The 23,433-nt window shown below is 48.7% G+C and overlaps 1 protein-coding gene across 1 annotated transcript; it reads right to left on the reverse strand.

Moving 5' to 3' along the window:
- Window positions 1-4,020: 4,020 nt before the first annotated feature.
- Window positions 4,021-13,296, reverse strand: C21H3orf22 (chromosome 21 C3orf22 homolog). The gene is made up of 4 exons (XM_003275564.3): window positions 12,991-13,296; window positions 7,622-7,750; window positions 6,321-6,446; window positions 4,021-4,424 (listed from the first exon to the last, which is right to left on the reverse strand). Exons 2-4 carry the CDS (start codon window positions 7,708-7,710, stop codon window positions 4,214-4,216), a joined length of 426 nt encoding a protein of 141 aa, XP_003275612.1. The 5' UTR covers window positions 7,711-7,750; window positions 12,991-13,296; the 3' UTR covers window positions 4,021-4,213.
- Window positions 13,297-23,433: the final 10,137 nt, after the last annotated feature.

Consider the following 23,433-nt stretch of genomic DNA (forward strand, 5'->3'; position numbering starts at 1 on the left):
GGCCCAGGGCTGCTGTGTGCAGCTCCAAATGTTTGTCACCAGCACATTCCAAGGGGTCAGTGGGCCCAGATCTCAGGATACCACCTTTCCCCATCATGCTGTGGCTCCTGCATGAGGATAAAGGTGTGGCTGCCTGGGACAAAGGCTTGATGACAGTCGTTTGAGGTGTTTTCTGTTATCCAGAGGAAGGGGGCTCAGGGCTGGTGGGACAGATGCTCCAGTGGGCCACTTGGAGCCCAGGACCCTTCTCTTTTGTTGCTCCCTAGTCCCTAGGGCCTGGCCCTTTTCCATGAGAGTGAGCCATTCACTTTTCAAGTATCCCAGTGTCAAAGGGAAAAGAAGGGCACCCAAGCCTGCCTTAAAGACACAAACTGGACAGTCCATTCCATTTCCAGTGCAATGCCATTGGCCTGAACCTAGCCCACTGCCATTCCCAGTGGCACGGGAGTCTGGGAACTGGCAGCCGGTTTTAGGTTGGGTGCCTCAATGCACTCCCTAGCATCTGCAACCCTCCCGCAGGCTCCCTCTGACCACCAGGCCTCTTGGCCTGAGCACAAGAAGGCTGGGTGTGCAGGAGTTAGTGCCCTCTGGGAGCAGTCCTCACCTACATCTGATGGAAGTCGGGGGATAAATGCTCCAGCTTTTATCCCTGCATGAAGGACATTGAGACACAATCTGCATGGTGCCCCAGATTTCCCCACAGGGACTGGGCACCAAATGCCCTCAATGGCTGCTGTGGACTGAATTATGTTCTCCCCAGTCTTATGTGGAAGCCCTCACCCACAATGTGATGCTATTTGGCGATGGGGCCTTTGGGAGGTGATCAGGTTGAGATGAGGTCATGAGGATGCGGTCTCCATGGTGGGATTAGTGTCCTCATAAGCAGAGCCACTGGAGAGTTCTCTCTCTCTCCCTCCCCACCTCTCCCTCTCACATAGGGAGAAGGCAGCCATCTACAAGCCCGGAGGAGAGCCCCCAACAGGGAACCAAGGCAGCTAGCACTTTCACCTTGGACATCCAGCCTTCCTTGGAACTGGGAGACAACATCATTTAACTCCCCCCAGCCTGTGGTGTTTGCTAAGGTGGTCCTAGCAGACTAAGCCGTGGTTGCCAGCTCAAGGGCATATTCTGTGTCCGGTTCTGTCCCTTCCCTGTCTCCTCCCTACTTCTCTATGGGCTAACTGGGATTGCCTCTCACATAAACTACTCACACTCCATCCTTGCCTCCAGAGCTGTTTCTGCGGGACTCAGGCAAAGAGGGAATCAACCATAAATCCACGACGACGTGCTGCTTTTGTTCCACTGGTCTTAAATGCTAGGTTAGTTTGGATCCTTTTCTGTGGCAGTGCCAACATGAATGTTGTTGCATACCCTCCTCCTGCACGGGTGTGAGTGTGACTGCAGGATAAACTCCTAGGAGAGGGTCCACATCCCCCAGTGTACCTCCACCAAGCCTCATCCTTTCCACCTGTGGATCTGTGTTTGACTGTAACTGCTCACAGCCTAAGGGCACATGGGGACCCAGATGGCCTCACTGAGATGCAGGGTACAGGGCCCGTGTTGCTATCTGGGCCACTGCGTGAGCATTTCCAAAGTTTATGAAGTAGCTGTGCTTAGAGAGTATTGCTGCACCATCCCTCTCCTGTCAAACATTTCAGCTATTGCCCGCTCCTCTGTAAGGGCTTCCATGCGGTGCAGCTTCCTGGGGGCTCATTTTCTTCTTTGTAGGAGTAACATGCACATAAACCTAAACTCGGTGCACAAGGCAGGGGCTGCAAACACATCCCAGCTGCCCTCAGATTCTTCCTTTAAACGCCCAGGAGACGAGGCACAAATTAAAGACCACGTGTGTTTTTATAATTGACTCTGGATTCAGGTAATGAGTTATCAACTTTTTCTACAAACCACCACCAGCTTTGCTATCATGAGTGGAAGAGCAGGCAGCCAGCGTCCCCTCCTGCTCCAGCCCCAAAAGCTCTGGGCCCTGCCTGTAGTACAGGTGTGGACCAGAGGCAACCTGGAGAGGCTGGCAACTCTGGAAATTGGTCTGGCACGAGCTGATAAAGGAGGTGCTCAGGAGCCCTCCAACCAACCAACCAGCAAATCCTATCCTGGGTGGGGGAGGGGAGAGAGTACAACCCAGGGGACAGGGACAGGAATGCCTAGAGCAGCAGCACCCACAGTAGCACAAAGTGGAAACAACCCAGACATCTACCCAAAAGAGAATGGACACATCATGGAATGAAAAACAGTGGAAAATGAAGGAACTACAGCAGTAGCATCATCATCACATGACTCTTAGCAACTTGCTGTGGAGGGGAAAAAGTTGCACAGAGTTTGATTCAGTCTTATATAATTGAAAAAAGCAAACAATGTGTTATTTCAAGGAGTGCAGTGGTGCGATCTTGGCTCACTGCAACCTCCACCTCTCGGGTTCAAGCCATTCTCCTGCCTCAGCCCCCTGAGTAGCTGGCATCACAGGCGTGCGCCACCATGCCCAGCTAATTTTTGTATTTTTAGTAGAGACGAGGTTTCACCATGTTGCCCAGGCTGGTCTCGGACTCCTGGGCTCAAGTGGATCCACCTGCCCTCAGCCTCCCAAAGTGTTGGGATTACAGGCGTGAGCCACCATGTCTGGCCAAGATATAACATTTTTTAAGTGGGGAGAAAGATGTGGTGACCTGATGGGCAGGGGACGAGGGACTCAGGGTGTGGTGAAGTGGGGGAAGGAGCACCCAGCAGGGATAAGAGTGGGTCTCATGTCCCTGGTTATGCTGCATGGTAAACATGCATTGCTGTATTTTGCTTATATCAAACAGTGCATAGCTTAAACCTCAGAGCCAACCTCCTCGAAGCTTATACAGTCCAAATGAAGATCAGCCTGGCTCCCACCCTCACAGGAGGGGACCCCAGGGGTCTTTGCTTCCTGCAGGTCTGTGGGTGCTGCTGGAAGCTGTACTCCATCCCCAGGCAAATGCTGTGAGTCCCCTGCATGGAATTGGGGTCCCACCTGGGGAGGGAGCCTGGAGTCTTGGCTGGGGCAGCACAGTGCAGCCCGGTCACCCTTCCCCGAACACCACAGACGTTTCTCCAGGATCTGCTTCTTGCAGGTTGGGAACCCATCCCTGTCCTGCCCCCAGGGCCTGGGAAGCCAACCCCCTTCAATCTTTTCATCACAAGGGTCCTCACTTCACCTCCTTTCAGAGACAATAAAACCACTTACCCACCCCACTTAGTGGGGTCCCCCTACCCCCATTCCAGGGAGAAGGCTGCAAAGTGTCCTGATTTTATTTACCCTCCCAAGGACTCCAAGGTGACTTTCTAGCTCCTGTCTTTGTAGAACACAGTGGGGGGACCCTTAAATCTTCAGCAGGCACTCCGTTGCCCAGTGCTGCTGTCTTGCTTTCCAAAGGCATCACCAGCCTCCAGCAGCCACACCACGCTCCTTACATTACTGATGTTGTAATATAGGAATACGGCATTAGGCTCATGTATGACAACCCACAAAATGGTGTGCCTCACTCTCGGTCCTGTCCCCAGGTTCCCCGTTCTCCTCCTCAAAGGTAATGATTGCTGCCTACTCCTCATCCACAACACACACACACACACACACACACACACACACACCGTTTTTGGTAAACACAAGATGGCAGCATATCAGACACACTCTTCTGCTGTGCTTTTTAACAAAAATTGTAATAGATCTGTACATCATTCAGATCAGTCTATAAAGAGCTGCCTCTATATTTGAATGGCTGCCTAAGATTTCTGGGAGTAGTTGTATAATTTAGCAGCTTCCCGTCAGTGTTTAGGAAACAGTTTAGCTGCTTTCCAATCCTTTGCTGTTTCCAGCAGCACTGGAGTGAACAGCATTTACGTACCTGTGTGAGTGTACATTTGGGATAAAGTCCTAGAAGTGACATTCATACTCTTTTTAATCCTCACACCAACCCTGCAAGATTAAACATTATTACAACAATTTTAGAGATGAGAAGATGAAGGCTCAGGGAGGCAAAGTGATCATTCCAACTGGAAGTGGGGTGGGAACCCGCAGTTTATTAGCTTGGTGTAGCTTTTTTGGGGGGACCACAAACCACTCCTGGTCTATGATGGCCATGAAGGCTGATCCCTTTACTAAAGTCTCTGTGGCTACTGCCCAGAGCCCGCCAAGGAGAAGGTGGCCAATAAGAAGGCCACACACAGAGCCCAGGCTCTAGGAGAGGCCCCTGGACGGCCCTGCCGCCTCGCTGGTCTGGGGGCAGGCAGCCTCAGTGTGCCGGGCGGACAGCAGGAAGGCGACTTGTCTGGGGAAGCGGCGACTCAGCAACTTGAGTTCCCAAAGGCTGCACAGTGGAGGTGGTGATGGTGCTGGTAGTGGTGCCGGGCAGGAGCCAGATGGTGATGTAAAATCTGGAGCCCCAAGCCTAGAGAAGCCACACAGAGCCACACCTGGCCTTCAGGACCCCTGCTGGCTGCAGCCATTGCAGCCCAGAGAAGTCAGCCAGGGCCACATCTGGGAGGGCTCCAACTAAGATCTGCTCCCAACCAGGCTTCACCTGGCCCCTTCCACACACAGGCTCTGCCGCCTGATGTCCCAGGAAGCCATGGGGGCACCGCACACTCACCCACCCACACAGGCTCCTCCAGCCACCTGACATCCAAGCCAGAATCTAGGAGCCTCCCCAGTGCCTCCTGAGCCCCAGCCCATAAGTGGCTGGGGACGTGGTCTCAAGTCCTGCCCATCCACTAAGCAAGCTTTATTTTTAGCACCTGCCAGAGGCATACCTCTTTGCCATGCCAACCTGACTGTGAGGCCACCCTCTGTCTCCCACTCCTCCTTCCAGCCCATCTCCCAGCCGCTACATGCAGGACCCAGCATGCCACCCACAGGCTTGACTATCTCCGCAGCTCCCCCACAGGATGGCGTGGGAAAGCTCCCTTCTGCCTGCTCCCCATTGTTTTGCTGCCATTTGACTGAGGCTGACACCCACAGCCCCCTCCCTAGCTCCTGTGCTCATGGGCCTGGCCGTAGAGATGTGGAAACCCACCAATGCCCACTCCCCCAGCCCTGGCATGGGACCGACTCCCTGCTGTGGCTGGGCCCTGGGAGCCGCTCGGTCCCTGGTCAATTATCTCTCCCCAGCCTCAGCTCTGCCCACTGCCCCCTTCAGCTCCCTGACACGTTCCCAACAGCAGGGGTTCGGCCCCAGGCCTCTGCTCTGACCCCACAGGTGCCCCTGACTCTAAGCCAGTCCATTTTGCATGGGTAGAATCTGAGACCAGGAACATCCGAGCTCTCAGAGCCCAGCCCTGGCCGCTAAGCCCCATCGCTTCAGCTCGGAGATGTGGGGCAAAAGCCTGGGGATCTGATGCTTCTGTAGCCAAACTACGGGGAGTGAGGCCCGGCAAAGGCCAGGGCCGTTTGTGTGCTGGGTGTGCGTGTACGTCTGTTCTTCGTCTGTGTGTGTGTGTGTGCGTGGCGCTACTGTCTCTCCAGGTGTCTGTTCAGGGGAACCCATGTGCATCCTTATGGCTGGCCAGAGTTGACAGGCAGTGTATCACACAATGGGCATGGAAAAGTCAACACAGGCCCCGCCCTGCCCCTGACATTAACTGGAGTGGGCGGGGGGGCCAAGGCATCAGTGGGGCCAGGGCATTCAGGAGGCTAGGGGTCCTGCACTACTGGTGGAGGAAGCCCTTTAGTGCCACACAGATGTTCCCTGTGTCGTGTATGACTGAGGAGACACTGGGTCAGAAGCTCTGTTTCTTTCTCCACATCTGTTTAGGAGAGAATAGGTGTGCCTGAGGGTCTGCTTTTCCGTGGCTGGATCTTTCCAAAGGTGTCCAGGGTTTCCTTGAGCTCCCCATGCATGGGGTGACGAGGGGGCATGAGAGTTTGTGCTGTGGTCAGCTGAGGGCGGCCCAGTGCAGAGGTCCCTGCCAGGGCCTCCACCCTTGGACTACAGCAGTAGCCAGCCCAGTGCAGCCGCACTGAATGCAGAAGCTCCCGGCTCCTTCCCTTGCTGCTCTCCCATGTGGAGGACTTGGCTAAACTCCTGCTGCACTGAGGCCAGTTTCTCCACCACTCCTGCAACTAGGCCTGCCCAGGGAAGGTTCTGTGTGCCCTTGCCTGGATGCTGCCTGGCTGCGGGAACAGTCATCAGGCTTTAGCGTCCCCCTTCTCTGCCTCAGTTTCCTCAGCTTTAAAGTGGCACATGCTGGGAGGATGACATTAACTTCTGCATTCAAAACTGGGGGACAGAAGGCCAGGCAGCATGCACACAGCCAGTGGGGGCGGTGGCATCAGGGCAGGGACTTACCCTCGGACTGGGATGGACCTCGTTGGCACCAACCTCTTCTGCAGGGGCAGTTGCACCGTGTTTGAGTTTTTTGTGACCTCCCAGGGCTGCAGGGGCTCAGGGTCGGGCTCTGTCAGCCACGACAACCTGCAACAGCACTTGGAATGTCAACATGGCCACCAACCACCAGCCTCCTGAATTAACTCTCACTCATCTGGAACTCTCCATCTGCCAGGCACTGTTCTAAGTGCTTCACAAATATTAGCCCATATGTCAGCTCACAAGTGTGCTGTGAGGCAGGTGTTACCCACACTTTACAGACAAGGAAACTGAGGCACAGAGGTTCCACAGCCAGGAGGTGGGAGCTAAACTGCAGCCTGCTCCAGAGCCTTGTCATGGCCACAGCAGCCAAATGGTGCAGAGCACTTGAGCCCCCGGGTGCTGGCCTCCCCTGGTTTCAACCTGAGGCCACTCTGGTGTGTACCCACCACCTGGGCCTCATGTGATGGTGTCTGTGGTCGGAGACAGAATGGGGTGCGAGGATATGGCTAGAGTCTCCTGGGGCAAGGACAAGGACAGGTGCTCAGCTGGCCCGGCACAGGGGCACAGCATGGAGCTCCTCGTCCCCACCTCCCTGGAACGTGGCTGCCCTGGTGGTCCCCTGTGGTCCCTGTGGGCAGCCCTGCCAAGCATCCAGGGCCACCACTGGGCGCACAACACTTGTTTCTGGGGTGGGGGGTGAGCATGGAGTGGGAAGCTTGAGGTTTCAGGGTGCCAAGCTGAGCCCCAGTGCCAGGTGCTGCCTGCTGTCCTGCAGGTGGGAGGCCAGCTGCCCTGCGCCCCGGGCATTGCTGGCAAGATCTCCCTTGCATTTGTTTTGCCTGTTTGGTCCGTGGCTCTGTCCCTATGTTAAGTGCCCTGTGGAGACTTGGCCCAGGCCCCCTCGGGCTGCCCGTTATCCTGGCTAGTTGCGAGTCCCAGGAGCTCACAAACAACGGGTGCCCAGCACACCAATTCCAACACAGCTCAGGAGGGGCAGTCGTCTGTGGCCATGCTCCTCACGTGACTTGGGGAAGCAGCTGGCCTGGGCTCTGGGATGACCCAGGGAGGCCTGAGCCCACCCAGAGGCCCCTCGGCTTAGGCTGTGATGGGGGTAACGAAGGCGGACCCCAGACCGTCAGCTGGGCAAGGGCTGCTAAGGGGCTCCCTGTGGACAAAACCCCCTCCCAGCTGCAGCCCCACAGAATGCATTTGAGTTCCCAGGATGCTGGGGTGACCTAGGGGAGGCAGGGCTTGGCTCCAGAGGTGTGAGCGTCCCACACCTGTATGGAAACTTCTTGGCAAAATTCTCCTGGGCCTGGATCCTCCACTTCTTACTCGGGTGAGACATCTTGCGGGCACTGGAGTCCATCACTGAGCGGATTAAGCTGTGGTGCACCTCTCGGCCATGGCTGGAAGACAACAGGAGGCGTCAGAGGGGGCAGGGGTGGTGGGGGGCAGGAGGCAGAGTGACAGAGCAGCCCAGTAGGGCTGGGGGTGCCTGCGGGCGACCAAATGACCTGCATCACTGCCCTGTGCATGCACCGCTCTGTTCAATTTTCTCCTGTGTGTAGCTTCCTGTGACCACCATAATCAAGGTCCTCACGAGGTGCTCTCCCCAAGGCTCTCTCACGCTTACCCCTCCACAGCCATGCCTGTCCACAGCCGGGTTCCCCAACCCTGGCAGCCACTGATCTGTCCTCATCATGGGGCAGCCATGTGATTTCAGGAGCGCTATGCAGAGGAACTGCACACAAGGTGTCTTCCTGAGACTGGCTCCTTCTCATCCTGCTTTCCTCCAGATCTGCCTAAACTTCACCCACAGTCTGTCCCTCCTGCTGCTGAGCACTGTTCCAGGGTGCAGTTGTGCAGCTTGTCAGGCCTCCAGCTTGGGGCACTTACAAAGCCACTATTAATATTGAGATGCAAGTTTTTGCATGAAAATAAGTCTTCATTTCTCTGAGATATATTGCTGGGTCATATGGTAAGTCCATTTCTAGTTTTTTGTTTGTTTGTTTTGAGACAAGGTCTTGATCTGCCACCCAGGCTGGAGTGCCGTGGTTGATCACAGCTCACTGCTGCCTCAACCTCCTGGGCTCAAGTGATCCTCCCACCTCAGCCTCCCGAGTAGCTGGGAGCACAGGCGTGTGCTACCATGCCCCACTAATTATTTATTTTTGTAGAAATGGGGTCTAATTATATTGCCCAGGCTGTACATACATTTTTCGTTTGTTTTGTTTTTCTGTTTTTTTTGAGACGAAGTCTCGCTCTTGTCCCCAGGCTGGAGTGCAATGGCATGATCTTGGCTCACTGCAACCTCTGCCTCCCAGATTCAAGCAATTCTCTTGCCTCAGCCTCCCGAGTAGCTGGGATTACAGGCGCCTGCCACCACGCCTGGCTAATTTTTGTATTTTTAGTAGAGACGGGGTTTCACCATGTTGGCCAGGCTGGTCTCAAACCCCTGACCTCAGGTGATCCATCCGCCTCGGCCTCCCAAAGTGTTGGGATTACAGGCCTGAGCCACCGCGCCCAGCCTGGCTGTACATACATTTTAAAGCACCCCAGGTGAGCAGAGTTAGGTGAGCATTGAGACTAGTGGAGGGTAAGGTCTGACCCCCGGTGTCCTTTGTGGCAGCATGTCACCTGTTCCTTCTCACTGGTGTGTTTTCATGGTAGCCACCTCAGCCAGCATGCCACCACACAGGACCCTGAAGCATGTTGTGACAACGCCGACTGCCTGCCAGTTTCCCCGGGTGCCACATTTCGTCCCCTGAGCTGACGAGTGAAGCCCTGGTCAGGGAGTGGGGCTGATTCCTGGTCTGGGGGGCTGGGTTCTTGTGGCCTAGCCAGGTGGTAGCCTTTCTCTGGGACTAGCACCATCCAGTAGAACTTTCTGAGATGATGGAAATGCCCTAGGTCCGTGCTGCCCGAGATGGCAGCTGCTGGCTACATGAGGCTGTCAGCTGAGCATGACTGAGGGACTGAATAGTTTTCCGTTGTATTTAATTCTAATAACTGTGAACAGCTAGCTGCACGTGGCTAGTGCCTGCTGCATTGGACAGCACAGCTCTGGCCACTCGGAGGAAGTCTGCTGCTTCCCTGGGTGTGGTTCTAGCGACAAGCTTGGAGGCTGCACTTCACCAGAACCCTAGGCCTGAGTGTTTGGCTCCCGTCCTCTCTCAGGAAGGCCAGCCCTTTGGTCAAAGTGACCCCTCACATGTGCCTCCCTGGCTGCTGGGGGTTCTCAACCAGCCTTGCTGTGCCGAAGCCCCGTGTTTATGACACTGAGGAGGCATCGCCTGCCCATTCAGAGGAGAGATGGGCAGACTTTGGGGGCCATCACCCTTTGAGGCCAGGATGGTACGGTCACAGGGGACCTGACACGGTGCAGGCTAGACCCCGCTCCAGCATGGAACTGGGCCACACAGCAGGAGGAGGGTGGCAGGTGAGTGAGCATTATCACCTGAGCTCCGCCTCCTGTCAGATCAGCGGCAGCATTAGATTCTCATAGGAGCGCAGACCCCATTATGAACCGAGCATGTGGGGGATCTAGGCTGCATGCTCCTTATGAGAATCTAGCTCATCCCTGATGATCTGAGGTGGAACAGTTTCATCCCCAAACCAGCCACCACCCCCCGCCACAGTGTCCATGGAAAAATTGTCTTCCATGAAACTGTGGTGCCAAAAAGGTTAGGGACCACTGGTCTAGAGCCAACCCCTGGCCTCAAAGACCCTCAAACACCGTTGCCAGCCACTCCCTGCCTTCCTGCTCCATAACCCTGCCCCTCCAGGGCTGTGCCAGCTTTGTCTCCGCAGGCTCCCCCAGCCCCACTGCCCTCTGGGAGGTCCCTTGATGGACAGGACCATGTAGTGTGCCTTGCAGGGGCAGGGGTGTGGCCCTGAGGAATGTCTGCCTCCTCCCACATCTGGTGGGCAGCATTGGGACAGCCCAGCTCACAGGCCTGCCAGCCCCTCCACACCACACCCTGTCCCATCCTACCTGGTGCTCCACTGAAGGCCCTCAGCCTAGAGGACCGTGCACTGCTTTGGTAGGGATGCCACAGAAGCAGGGAGCCTGCATGCCAGTGAGGACCTGGCTTCAGCCAGGTCCAGATTTGCAGCAGATGCTGTCAGGGGCCCATGCACAGCCCCTCCGCTCTCACCTCCACACCTGGAGGCCAGGCCTTTGACTCCCTCCGGCTGCAGAGATGCACTAGGCCATGCACAGAGAGTGACAGCAGCCCCTCACCGATGAGGGCAGGGAATTGGATAAATACCCGAGCTCCCTTGCCCCTCTTCGGGGGGCTGTGCTCTGCACAGTCACCCACAGCAGCCTGTGGGGGCTGGCTGAGCTGCAGCCATGGTGAGGACACACCCCAGAGTGCATCCTCCCTTCCCCTTCCCTCCCCACATCCTCTCAGCGCCTCCTGGGTGCAGCTCCCAAGTGCACCACTGCACTTGCACCTGTCCAGGGCCTGCTTGGGGACTGCATATCTACACACTCATGCCCAGCAACCGCTGCAAACGCCCCAGCCTCAGAGGACCCAGGCTGAGAAGGCGGCCGCTAAGCAGGTTTCCCACCTCGCCTCACTGACTGCCATTCCCGTACACACTCACACACACACTCACTCTCACAGACACACACACACACACTCATTCTCACAGACACACACACACACACACAGACTGACCCCACACACAGACTCAGATACTCATAGACTCACACATATACACACACTCACACAGACTCACACACACACAGACTCACACACACTCAGGCTCACCGCCACAGACTCACAGACATACTCAGACACACACATACAGACACCCCCCACATACAGACTCACACACACACACACACACACACACAGACTCATACACATGCCCAGACTCATAATACATAGACACACACATAGACACATACACACTCAGACACACACTCATACACACAGACACATATAGATTCACATACACACACAGCCACATAGACACATACACACAGACCCACACACACAAACTCACATACACATACACAGATTCACATACACAGACTCACACATTCACACAAAGATTCACACACACACAGATTCACACTCACACACACAGACACATACAGACACTCTTACAGACTCACACTCAGACCTGACCTCATACACACCCACACACACAGGCAGGTGGCCATCTGGGTGTGGCTGGCCTCTCTTCTCTCACCACTCTGCCCGCAACCAGCTCTGTCCCTATCCTCTGCTACGTGACCTGGGAGCTCCTCGCTTCCTTGGTCCAAGGCAGAGGCTGCCCCCACCAGCCCATAACTCACCTTGCTTCCCTTCCCAATTCAAAGCAGCTGGCGTGGCCTACTACCACACCTGGCATGATTCAAAATCCGATGATGTCTGGAGAGGAGACCCTGGGGAACACGGGTAGCCCTTCCCAAATCTGGGATTCTGGGGTCCTCCAAAAGCTGGTGGGCTCAGGCAAGCCTGCTCGGCAGTGATCGAATAATGTGCCATGCTGCTCATCCATCCCTCTGAGGGCAGGGTATGGGGCCAGCTGGGAGGCTGCCTGCTGCCAAGTGTGGAATCACTCAAGGATCAAGGCGGGAGGCTGCACACTGGACACTGAACACAGGCCACTGGGACCATGGTCATGGCATGGGAGACCAGCCTGTCTGTGAGACAGAACACACCCGCTCACCCACCGCCTCCGTGCCCCATCTCTGACTCTGGAAGATCAGCCATCCAGAGGGCCTTTGCCCTGGCCCAGAAATATTGCCAGCCCTGCTCACGACCTGTCCCTTGCCCACACCAAGAAGTCCCTGGGCCCTGAAGGGCGGGCTTACCCACTGACTTGCCCACTAGCCTAGTACAGGGTGCAGCTCCCTACACCAGTGCTAGCTAAAGGGGGTCTTGGTGGCCTCTGCCCCTGCAGCCCTGGCTGTTCTGAGGACTCTGGGATGCCTTTGCTGGGCCTATGCCCACAGTCCTGCAGCCACAGCCTGGGCCAGGCCCCAGCTCAGCCCCTTCCTGTCAGGTGCACTTGGGCGAGTCACCTCCAGCCTAGGCTCAACCCTGAGGACTGTGGGGCAGGGGAAGCCTGGGCCGGGACAGGCAGCAGGGCCACAGTGGGAGGCTGCAGAATGGTGCCTGTGGCCTCTGCTAAGTGTCTGCTACATTCTATGCATAACCTCACTTCACTTTTTTCTACCTGATGGAGAACATATTATGCTCACCCCCATAATTCAGGTAAGGAAACTGAGGCTCCGGAAAGTTAACTGATTTGCCTGCATTCACAAAGAGAGTAGGGGAAGAGGTTCAGGATGGGTGGCCTGTGCTCCTTCTGCTGGGCCACGCAGTCTCAGACAGTCCTGGACCAGGGAAGCAGCATTACCACAGGAACTAAGGGATCAAGGGAGGCAGGAGTGCCCCTCAGGCCCACCCCATACCCTCCCACCTGACCCCTAGGTCATGGGGATGACCCTGTAAGCTGACTGCTGAACCTGCCCCACAGGGACAGGGCTGCTGCAGAGTCCAGGGCTGCCCTCTGCCATCATGACCCTGTCCCAGGCTCTTCTCCACCACCCTGTTGCTGCTTCCCAAGTCCCTAACCGACTTGGGGACTCTCCTTTCCAGCCACACAGGCTGCTAGCACTCACCAGGCAGCTGCCTTGAATTCTGGCAGTGACAATGATCAGGTGTGATCAGAGTGTCCTGGAACTGCTCCTGTCCAGCAAGATGCTGGTGTGAGAGCTGCTGTGGCCCCCGAGGCTGGCAGGGCCCTGGCTACAGCCTTCTTGGGAGAGACCCAGTCCCAGGCTATGCCCAGAGCTTCCAGCCAGAAAGGACAAGCTGCAGGATCCTGTGGGCTGGCTTATGTGATGCCAGGCAGACTGAAGCTGGCCATGGTCCCAGCTGCCACATTACCACAGGAACAGCAGCCCCAGGGCCCCCAGACAGGCAGTGCCAACAAACTCATTGCGAGGTCAGAAGCCCTTGAGGTCACAATTGGTGACATCACAGCTGCTGACCCATGAGGCTCAGACTCCAGCCTGAAGCCCCTCTGGCCCAGGGAGTGACTGCAAAGTCAGCAGCACATGGGCCAGGGCTGGCCAGCCTCTCAGCTCTGCACACCCAGACGGAAGCATCCACATCTGCACTCTTCATAGCAGAGACCTCTCCCTGTTCAGGTTCTGCAAACAGAAGAGATGCCCAGAAATAGGCAAAGACATTGAGGCTGCAGAAAAGCTGTTTCTGTGGAGGAGTGGACACCAGGTTGCAGGGGGCTGAGGAAGGAGAAGGCAGTGAAGGAGCTGAACTGTAAGTGGTTTGGCCGTTCACCTGTGCCACTGTCTACTGTACCCTATGACTTTTCACTTATTAGTGCTATTCACCTGTGCCACTGTCTGCTATACCCTATGGCTTTTTACTTACTAGTGCTAACAGGGTTTTTATGGATTATTTAGGGTTTTCTATATGCCATCTGTGAACAGAGGTAATTTCACTTCTTCCTTTCCAATTCGAATGCTTTATATTTCCTCCTCTTGCTTAATTGCTCTGGCTAGAACTTTCAGTACGGTGTTAAATAGAACTGGGGAAGGGGGCATCCTTGTCTCCTTCTTGATCTTAGGGAAAAAGTTTCCAGTTTTTCACTATACAGTATGGTGTTGGCTGTGGGATTTTTGGATATATTGCCTTTATCATGTTAAGGAGTTGAGTGTTTTTATCATGAAAGAGTGTTCAATTTTGTCAAGCGTGTTTTCCACATCAATTGAAATTATCATGTCTTTTCCTCCTCATTCTAATAATGTAGTGTAGTACATTGATATTTTCATTATGAAAAATAATCCTTACATTCTAGGGATAAATAAATGTTAATAGTGTGTAACACTTTTAATATGCTGATGAATTTCATTTACTAATATTTCATTGAGGATTTTTGCATGTATATTCATAAGGGATATTGACCCCTAGTTTTCTTTTCTTGTAGGGTCTTTGTCTGACTTTGGTATTAGGGCAATGCTGGCCTCACAGAATGAGTTAGGAAATCGTCCCACCTCTTCAACTTTTAGAAAAACTTTGAAAAACATTTATGTATGTTCTTTAGTAAGTGTTTGTTAGAATTCACGAGTGATATCATGTAGCCCAGGGCTTTTCTTCGTTACTGATTCAATCTCTTTACTAGTTATGAGTCTATTCATATTTTCTATTTCTCCCTGATTCAGTCTTGTTCTTTTTTTGCTTCTAGAATTTTGTCCATTTCATCTAGGTTATCCAATTTGTTGGCATGACATTTTTTGGAGTATTCTCTCATAATCCTTTTTATTTCTGTATGGTCAGTAGTAATACCTCCCACTTTCCTTTCTTATTTTACTAATTTAAGTCTTTTTCTTTCCTTAGTCAATCTAGTTAAAGCTTTGTTAATTTTGATCACTTCAAAAATCACCTTTTGGTTTTATTGATTTTCTCCATTGTTTTTCCATTCTCTACTTGATTTATCCTTACTCTAACCTTTATTATTTCCTTACTTCTGCTAGCTTTGGATTTAGTCTGCTCTTCGTTTTCTAATTCCTTAAATTGTGCAGTTAGATCATTAATTTGGGATCCTTCTTATTTTTAAGATGTAGACATTAATAGCTATAAGTTTCCCTCTTAGCACTGCTTTCCCTGCATACCATAACATTTGGTATGTTGAGTTTTTCTTTTAATTCATATCAAGTCATTTTCTTTTTTTCTTTCTCTTTCTTTCTTTCTTTTCTTTTTTTTTGAGACAGTCTCACTCTGTCGCACAGGATGGAGTGCAGTAGTGCAATCTCGGCTCACTGAAACCTCTGTCTCTTGATTTCAAGTGATTCTCATGTCTCAGCCTCCCGAGTAGCTGGAAATACAAGTAGGTGCCACCATGCCTGGCTAATTTTTGCATTTTTGGTAAAGACTTGGTTTTACCATGCTGGCCAGGCTGGTCTCAAACTCCTGGCATCCAGTGATCAACCCATCTCAACCTCCCAAAGTGCTGGGATTACACGAGTGAGCCACTGTGCCTGGCCTAATTCATATCAAGGCATTTTCTAAATTCCCTTGTGGATTTATTCTTTGACCTACTGGTTGCATAAAGTGTGTTATTTAATAGGCAAATACTGTAATTTTTCCAGTTTTCCTTCTGTCATGGATTTCTAGTCATTCCATTGTGATAAAAAATATACTTTGTATGATTTGAATCTTCTTAGGCTTATTAAGATTTACTTTATGGTCTAATATGCCCTGGAGAACATCCCATGTACATTTAAGAAGAATGTATATTTTGCTATTGTTGGGTTTAGCTTTCTATATAATCTGTTAGGTCTAATTGGTTTAGAGTGTTGTTCAAGTGCTCTATTTCTTTTTCTTTTTCTTTTTTTTTTTGAGACAGAGTCTCATTCTGTCACCCAGGCTGGAGTGCAGTGGCATGATCTCAGCTCACTGCAACCTCCATCTCCCAAGTTCAAGCAATTCTCCTGCCTCAGCTTCCAAGTAGCTGGGACTACAGTTATCCATCACCACACCCAGCTAATTTTTGTATTTTTAGTAGAGACAGGGTTTCACGATGTTGGCCAAGCTGGTCTCAAACTTCTGACCTCAAGTGATCTGCCTGCCTCAGCCTCCCAAAGTGCTGGGATTACAGGTGTGAGCCACCACACCCAGCCTCTATTTCTTTATTGATCTTCTTCTGTTTGGTTCTATCGATTATTGAAATTTGGGTATTAAAATCTCCATCTATTATTGTAGAACTATTTCTTCCTTCAATTTTATCAATTTTTGCTTCATATTTTTGGGGGTTCTGTTGTTAGGTGCATATATGTTTACAATAGCTATATATTTTTGATGGATCAACCCTTTTATCAATGTTTAATGTTCTTTGTCTCTTGTAACCTTTTTGACTTAAAGTCTATTTTGTCTGACAATAAGATATCAATCCAAGCTCTCTTTTGGTTACTGCTTTAATGGAATATCTTCTTCCACCCTTTTACTTGCAATCTATATGAGTTGAATCTAAAGTGATTCTTTATAGACAGCACATATATGGGCCTTTTATACATTCTGCTAATCTTTGCCTACTAATTGGATAAGTTAGTCCACTTTCACTTGAAGTAATTACTGAGAAGGAAGAACTTACTTCTGCCATTTAGTATTTCTTTTCTTTATGTCTTATGTGTTTTTTGCTCCTCAATTTCACAATTACTGCCTAACTTTTAAAGTTAGTTGATTTTTGTAGTGTACTACTTTGAGTCTTCAGTCTTTTTCAGTATAGTTTTTAGTTACTATCTTACTGGTTTAACTTGGAGGTTACAATCAACACCTTACACTTATAACCTCCTAGTATGAATAGCAACTTAGTTAAAATTATATATAAACACTCTACTCCTATATCTCTTCATTCCTCCACTTTATATTGTGATTGTCACAAATTACATCTTTATATATTGTGCACCCATTAACATAGATTTGTAATTATTTCTTTATGCACTTAACTTTTAATTCCTATAGGTAAAAAAGGAGTTATATACTAAAATTACAGTCATACTGACTTTTATATTTAGCTATGTAACTACCATTATCAGTGTTCTTATTTTGTATTATAGTTTCAAGTTTCTGTCTAGCATATTTTCATTTCTGCTAAAACCCTCCCTTTTCCCTTTAGCATTTCTAATAGGGAAAGTCTACTGATAACAAACTCCCTTTTTTGCTTTTGTTATTTGGAAATGTCTAAAGTTTTCATTCATTCTTAAAGTATCATTTTGCTAAATATAGAAATCTTGGTTGACAGCTTATTTTTCTTTCAGGACTTTAAACATGGCATCCCTTTCCTGGGTAGCCTTCACAGTTTCTGATGAAAAATCAGCTGTTAATCTTATTGAGAATCCCTTGTACGTGATGAGTAGCTCCTCTCTTGCTGCTTTCAAGATTCTCCATTTGTCTTTGAGTATTGACAATTTGACTATAATGTGTGTTGGCATGAACTGAGCTTTTTGAATGTGTATTATTATGTCTTTCATCAGATTTGGAAGTTTTCAGCCATTGTTTCTTCAAATATTCTTTTATGTCCTTTTCTTTCTTCTTCTTCTGGGACTCCAATGCTGTGTATGTTATGCTTGATGGTGTCCCACAGGTATCTCAGCCTCTATTCACATTTTTCATGTTTTTCTCTTTATATTATTCAAACAATAATTTTTATTGCCTTATCTTCAAGTTATGGGTTGAATTGTGTCCCTCTAAAATTTATATGTTGAAATTCTAAACCCCAGCACCTCACCATATCACTTTTTTGGATATAAGATCATTGCAAATTAGTTAAGATGAGGTCATACTGGAGTAGGATGGTCCCCTAATATAATATGCCTAGTGTCCTTTTAAGAAGGGAAAATTTTGGATGTAGACACACACTTAGGGAGAATGCTGTTTAAAGATACAGACAGAGAACTGCAAGCCACAGAATGCCAAATAATGCTAGCAAACCACCAGAAGGTAAGAGAGAAGGATGGAACAGGTTCTGTCTCACAGCTCTCAGAGGGAACCAACCCTGCCATTTTGGACATATAGCCTCCAGAACTGTGAACCAATAAATTTCTGCTGTTTAAGCTACTGAATGTGTTTGTGGCACTTCGTTATGGCAGTCCTAGCAAACTAATTCTATGCTTTGTTTTTGGTTTTGTCTTACTGAGAACTGTACATTCTGAGTACTGTAATGTGGAAACTCTGGAAACCACATATTCCCACTCCTCAGGAATTATTTTTGTTTATTGAGGGTTGGAGCCACCTATTTTTGACTTCTTGAAAATTTTACAAAGTGTGTATTCATTGTGGAGTGTGGTTGCTGGAGTTTCTGTTCTCTGTAGTCAGCTAGTGACTTGACAAAGATTTCCTTAAATGTCTGGCTCCCAAAAAGGGCAAAATAAAAATAAAATATCTCTTCTTAAAAATTACTATTTCTCTAATTACCCTTGTGGCAGAGAAGCTGCTTCAGATTGTGGGAGTTGAAAGAATGAGCAGCCTCTGAGCCATCCCCCCAGCAACCAAATGCAGCCATCGGCAGTCAAACACACATCCTGGTTTGTGAAGGACAAGGTCCTTATTGCCCACTCTGGCACCAGCAGGTCACACCATGAACATAAGCTGTCATCCCATGGCTGCCTGCCACACTGCTAGGGAATGAAGGGTATTAGGCACTATTAGAAACATGGAAATTCACCAGCTTCTTCATCAGGTTCTTCCATGGATGATGCAAGTTTTGGACTAGACTCCAGAGTTCCAAAATAGCTGCTTTGGAAACTTCCTGACAGCTCAATTGTTATCTCAGTGGAGGGATGGATTCCTGGCATATCCTATGCCATCATTTCCCATAATGTCATTTCTGTTCATTCATTTTTATTGCTGAGTAAATTTCTTGGTATGAACGTACCATAGTTTGGTTAACTATTCACCTGTTAAAGGACATTTTGATTGTTTCCAGGTTGAAGTTGTTATAAGTAAGGCTGCTACAAACATTCAGGTACACACAGAAATGAACATAAGCCTTCATTTCTCTAGGATAAATGCCCACCCATTGGGTTTTTAGTTTCTACCATCAAAATTGACATTTTTCCCATCCAAGTACTAACCAGGCCTGACCCTGCTTAGCTTCTGAGATCAGATGAGATCAGGTGTGTTCAGGGTGGTATGGCCATAGAGAAAATTTACATTTCTAATATTTCTAATAGTTATCTTTTGGGTCTCTGAATGCTACTTTTGATAATATATTCTATGTTCAGGTCATGATTGTAATACATTCTCTCTGAGGATTTCTGTAATACTCCGTGTTGCTTTCAAGTCTGATGATCTTTCTCCACTCATATTAAATGTCGGAGATTAAAAAGATGTTTGGATTTGGGGGACGTGGAACTGTCCTTTATCTTTATTCTAATGGTAGTTTTACAATTGTGTTTTCTGGACTCACAGAACTGTACACCTAAAAACTGAATTTGATTATAAGTAAATTATGTCTTAATTTTTAAAAATTAAAAAGAAAAATAGCATTTGAAGGCTCTAAGAATGTGTTCATGGCTTACTGAATTTGAGCTTCTGTGTCAGATAATCTAACTGGGTAAGTTTACTTAAGGACGTTTACTCAGTATCTTTAAGTCTTCACTTGGGGGCCTATAAGACCCTACCAATCTCTGGCTAGAGCAAGGGTGAAGGGCTCATTGCTAGAGTTCTGGAAGGTGAGTGAGAGAAGAGGTCTGAGGATTCAGGAAGTATTTGTTCATCTCAATATTGTGCTAGTGTAGCATCCACGTCTCCATTTGTGCCTAGTGCCTTGTAGTCAAGAGATCCTTGGTTTTAACCCTCTCCAGAAAATAACCTTCTGGACAGTTGCCAGTTTGCATAAAATGCCCTGAAAGGTGGTGGGAGGTGGGAATCCCATTGTCTCATAAGTAAACTTTCAAAGAATCTACTTTATCTCAGCCGGCCACCACACCCCAACCTGTTTGCTTCCTTTTCCAGAGGCACATGGTGTCAGCACTTTGAGATTTTGATTACTTTGATATAAAGTCAGAATGGGTTCTTGACTTTCCCCCATACCATCTCAGAATTTTATTTCTTTTATATGCTGGGTTATTTTCCACTCATCTATTGCTTTTCTTTCCAAAATTTCACTGCTTGACTGTTTGTCTCTTCTCCTATCCTGAAAGAAATTAAAGAATACCTAAGTAAATGGAAAGACAACCTGTGTTTATGGATTGGGAGATTTAATATTAAGATGGCAATACTACCCAAAATGTTCTACCAATTCAATGTCATCCCTATGAGAACAGATTCAGTGCAATACTTATCAAAATCCCATTCATTTTGTGCAGATATGGAAAAGCTGATCCTCAAATTCGTACGGAAAGGCAAAAGACCCCGAATGGGCAAAACAATCTTGAAAAAGTAAAACAAAGTTGGAAAACCCACACTTCTTAATTAGAAAACATGCTACAAATCTACACTAATCAAAACATTGTGATACTAGCATGAGGATAGACATAGATCAATAGGGTAGAATTGAGAGTCCAGAAATAAACCCATAAATCTATCATTAATTGTCTTTTTACTAGGGTGCCAGGACCATTCAATGGGGAAAGAATTGTCTCTTTAACAGGTGGCACTAGGACAACTGAATATCTGCATGCAAAAATATTAAATTGGACCCTTACATTGTACTACACACAAACATTAGCTAAAAACAGATCTAAAGTCTGAATATAACACTCTTAAAAGGAGTCTTCCAAACTATAAAAGTCTTAGAAGGAAGTATAGGTTTAAATCTCCATATCCTTTCATTGGACAAGGGTTTCTTAAATATAACATCAATAGTGCAAGCAACAAAATAATGGATAAAATAGACCTTGTCAAAACTAAAATCTTTCATGCTTCAAAGGATATTATCGAGAAAGCCAAAGACAACCCATATAATGGGAGAAAATACTTGCAAATATGATAATGGTTTAACATTCCAGATTGTATAAAGAACTCTTACAACTCAACAACAAACAACAACAACAACAACAAAAACCCACCAATTTAAAAAGGTGCAAAGTACTAAAATAGACATTTTACCCAGGTAGATATACAAATGGCCAATAAGCAAATGAAAACATGCTCAACATTGTTAGGCATCAGCAAAATGCAAATAAACCACAGGGAAATACTACTCCACATCCATTAGGATGTCTATTAGCCAAAAAAAAAAGGAACAACAAAGTGTTGACGAGGATGTGGAGAAACCAGAACCCTCTCACATTGCTGGTGGGAATGTAAAATGGTACAGTGGCTGTGGAAAACAGCCTGTCAGTGCCTCAGAAAGTTAAACATAAGATTACTAGAAGACCCAGCGATTCCACTCCTAGGTATATTTACCAAATGATTGAAACAAGGACTCAGGCAGATTCTTGTACACTAGTATTCATTGCAGAATTATTTATAATAGCTAAAAGGCAGAAACAACTCAAGTATCCATCAACAGACGATGTATAAACAAAATGTGTTACAGCCATACAATGGAATATTATTTAGCATGAAAATGAATGAAGCACTGGTTCATGCTACAACAGGATAAACTTCAAAAACATTAACCCAAGTGAAATAAGCCAGGCACAAATGGTCATATATTATTCCAATTTTGTGAAATATCTAGAATAGACAAATTCATAGAGACAAAGTAGAATAGAGTTTGTCAGGAGCTGGGGAGGTGGGGAATTGGGAGTTACTGTTTAATGGGTATGGGGTGTCCCTTTGAGATAATGGAAATATTTTGACAAGAGGTGGTGGTTGCACAATATTGTGAATGTACTAAATGCCATTGAATTGCACACTTTAAAATGATTAATTCATGTGAATTTATCTCAATAAACACAACTCCACCCACCGCCCCCTACACAAAGATGAGCCTAGAACATCTTGTTTGACAGAAAGCAAGTCAGTGATCAAAGAGTGATGAGACACTTCAAAATGACCCAGAACCAGCTTGAATTGGTCAAATCATGGACAATCTGTATTTTATTAACTCAGCAACAAAAAGAAACAAACTACTGATGTCCACAACAATATAGGTTGGTCTCAAATGCAGTCTGCTAAATGAACAAAATGAGCCACTATAGACTACATACCATGTGATTCTACTTGCAAAACTATAGTGACAGAAACAGACCAGTGGTTGGCAGGGGTCAGTACTGAAGGGGAGTGGACTGACTTCAAATAGGCACTAGGGAACATTTTTGGGGTTATAGAATTATTCTACATAACCATCATGGTGGCTACCTCAATAAAGCAGATAGGAAATAGAACTAGCTGCCCATGTTTGAAAGAGACTTCACATTTCTCCACTATTCAGGGAACCCAGCTGCCATGGCCCGCATGACCCAAGTGGTCACAGGGGGCCAGGTGAGTGGAGACTGCCCCTTGACAAGGCCCATGTGCTCTCTGGACGCCTGGGCTGCTTCACTCATTTGTGTGAGCACTGGACTCCGAGGGTGTATGAGCAGAAAGAAATTGTGCCTCACTCCTAAACGGCTTACAGGACAGAGAAGGGGGGAAAGCAATACTGGGGTTAAGGGTTGTGTCCTGGGAGCCTGATCTGGAGGCGGCCTGCGAGCATCTGCAGGAATAACACCCTGTTCTCTCTCTGGAAGCCTCTGTGGCCAGTGCAGGAATCCCAGCCCCTCCCAGCCACAGGATGGGCTCTGCTCTCCCTGGTGCCATCGTGTGCTGGCAAAAGGGAACAGCAGAGGCCGATGCACGGGCTCCAGGCTTGGCAGGAAGACTGGCTGACCCCGCTCTGGGACTGTAGCCCTTGAGATTTTGAATATCAGAGGGAGGCGGTGGCCCAGCAGGCCCGCGCTCTCTGATGAGGCATGCGTGTGGTGCAGTGATGAACCCAGTGGGCGAGGGCTGAAACCACCTCTCCCCTCAGATTTTCTGGAGCATCATTCCCGGCACAGGTGCAAAGAGGTTCAGGATGCTTATGACTCCAGTGTAGATTGTGTCCTTCATAAAACAGAACAAACCCTCTCCGTCCTGTTCAATGTTTCTTATTTTACATTCTTTTTTTCACATTACAATTGTGACCCAGGATTTTGCCTGGGTAATGGGGTTTGCTTTGGGGACAGCAAGAGGTGATTCTTCCATCCCCTCCTTTCACCACATACAAGGCTGCTGGGGAGGAGGGGTCAGAGACATCAGATAGTGGTGCTTTGAATTCTGCCCTAAGTCCAACCTGGGGCCTGTGAGTCCACTAAAGAGAAAACTCAAATTGCATATTTTTAAATACAGGATCAGATTCAAGTTTGGGAGTAGACAGCTGTGTGTGCAGTGGGGGACTTAGTGGGGACTACAGAGGCGGCAGGGGGCACCAATGAGTGAGCCCCTCCCAGACTAGAGTGTGGCTCATGGCTGTAGGAGCAGGGACATTTGATATTGTTGACAGCTTTTGTGTGTGAAGTCCTTTTGTAACCTGAAAGGCACCAGCCCTGTGCCAGAGCCTGCGGTGGGAGCTGTGTTCCCTGGAGGCAGAGGGTGGTCCTGAGTCCTGGCCTCATCTCCGTGGAGGG

The sequence above is a fragment of the Nomascus leucogenys genome, chromosome 21, assembly GCF_006542625.1.
Source record: "Nomascus leucogenys isolate Asia chromosome 21, Asia_NLE_v1, whole genome shotgun sequence".
NCBI classification, from domain to species: Eukaryota; Metazoa; Chordata; class Mammalia; order Primates; family Hylobatidae; genus Nomascus; species Nomascus leucogenys.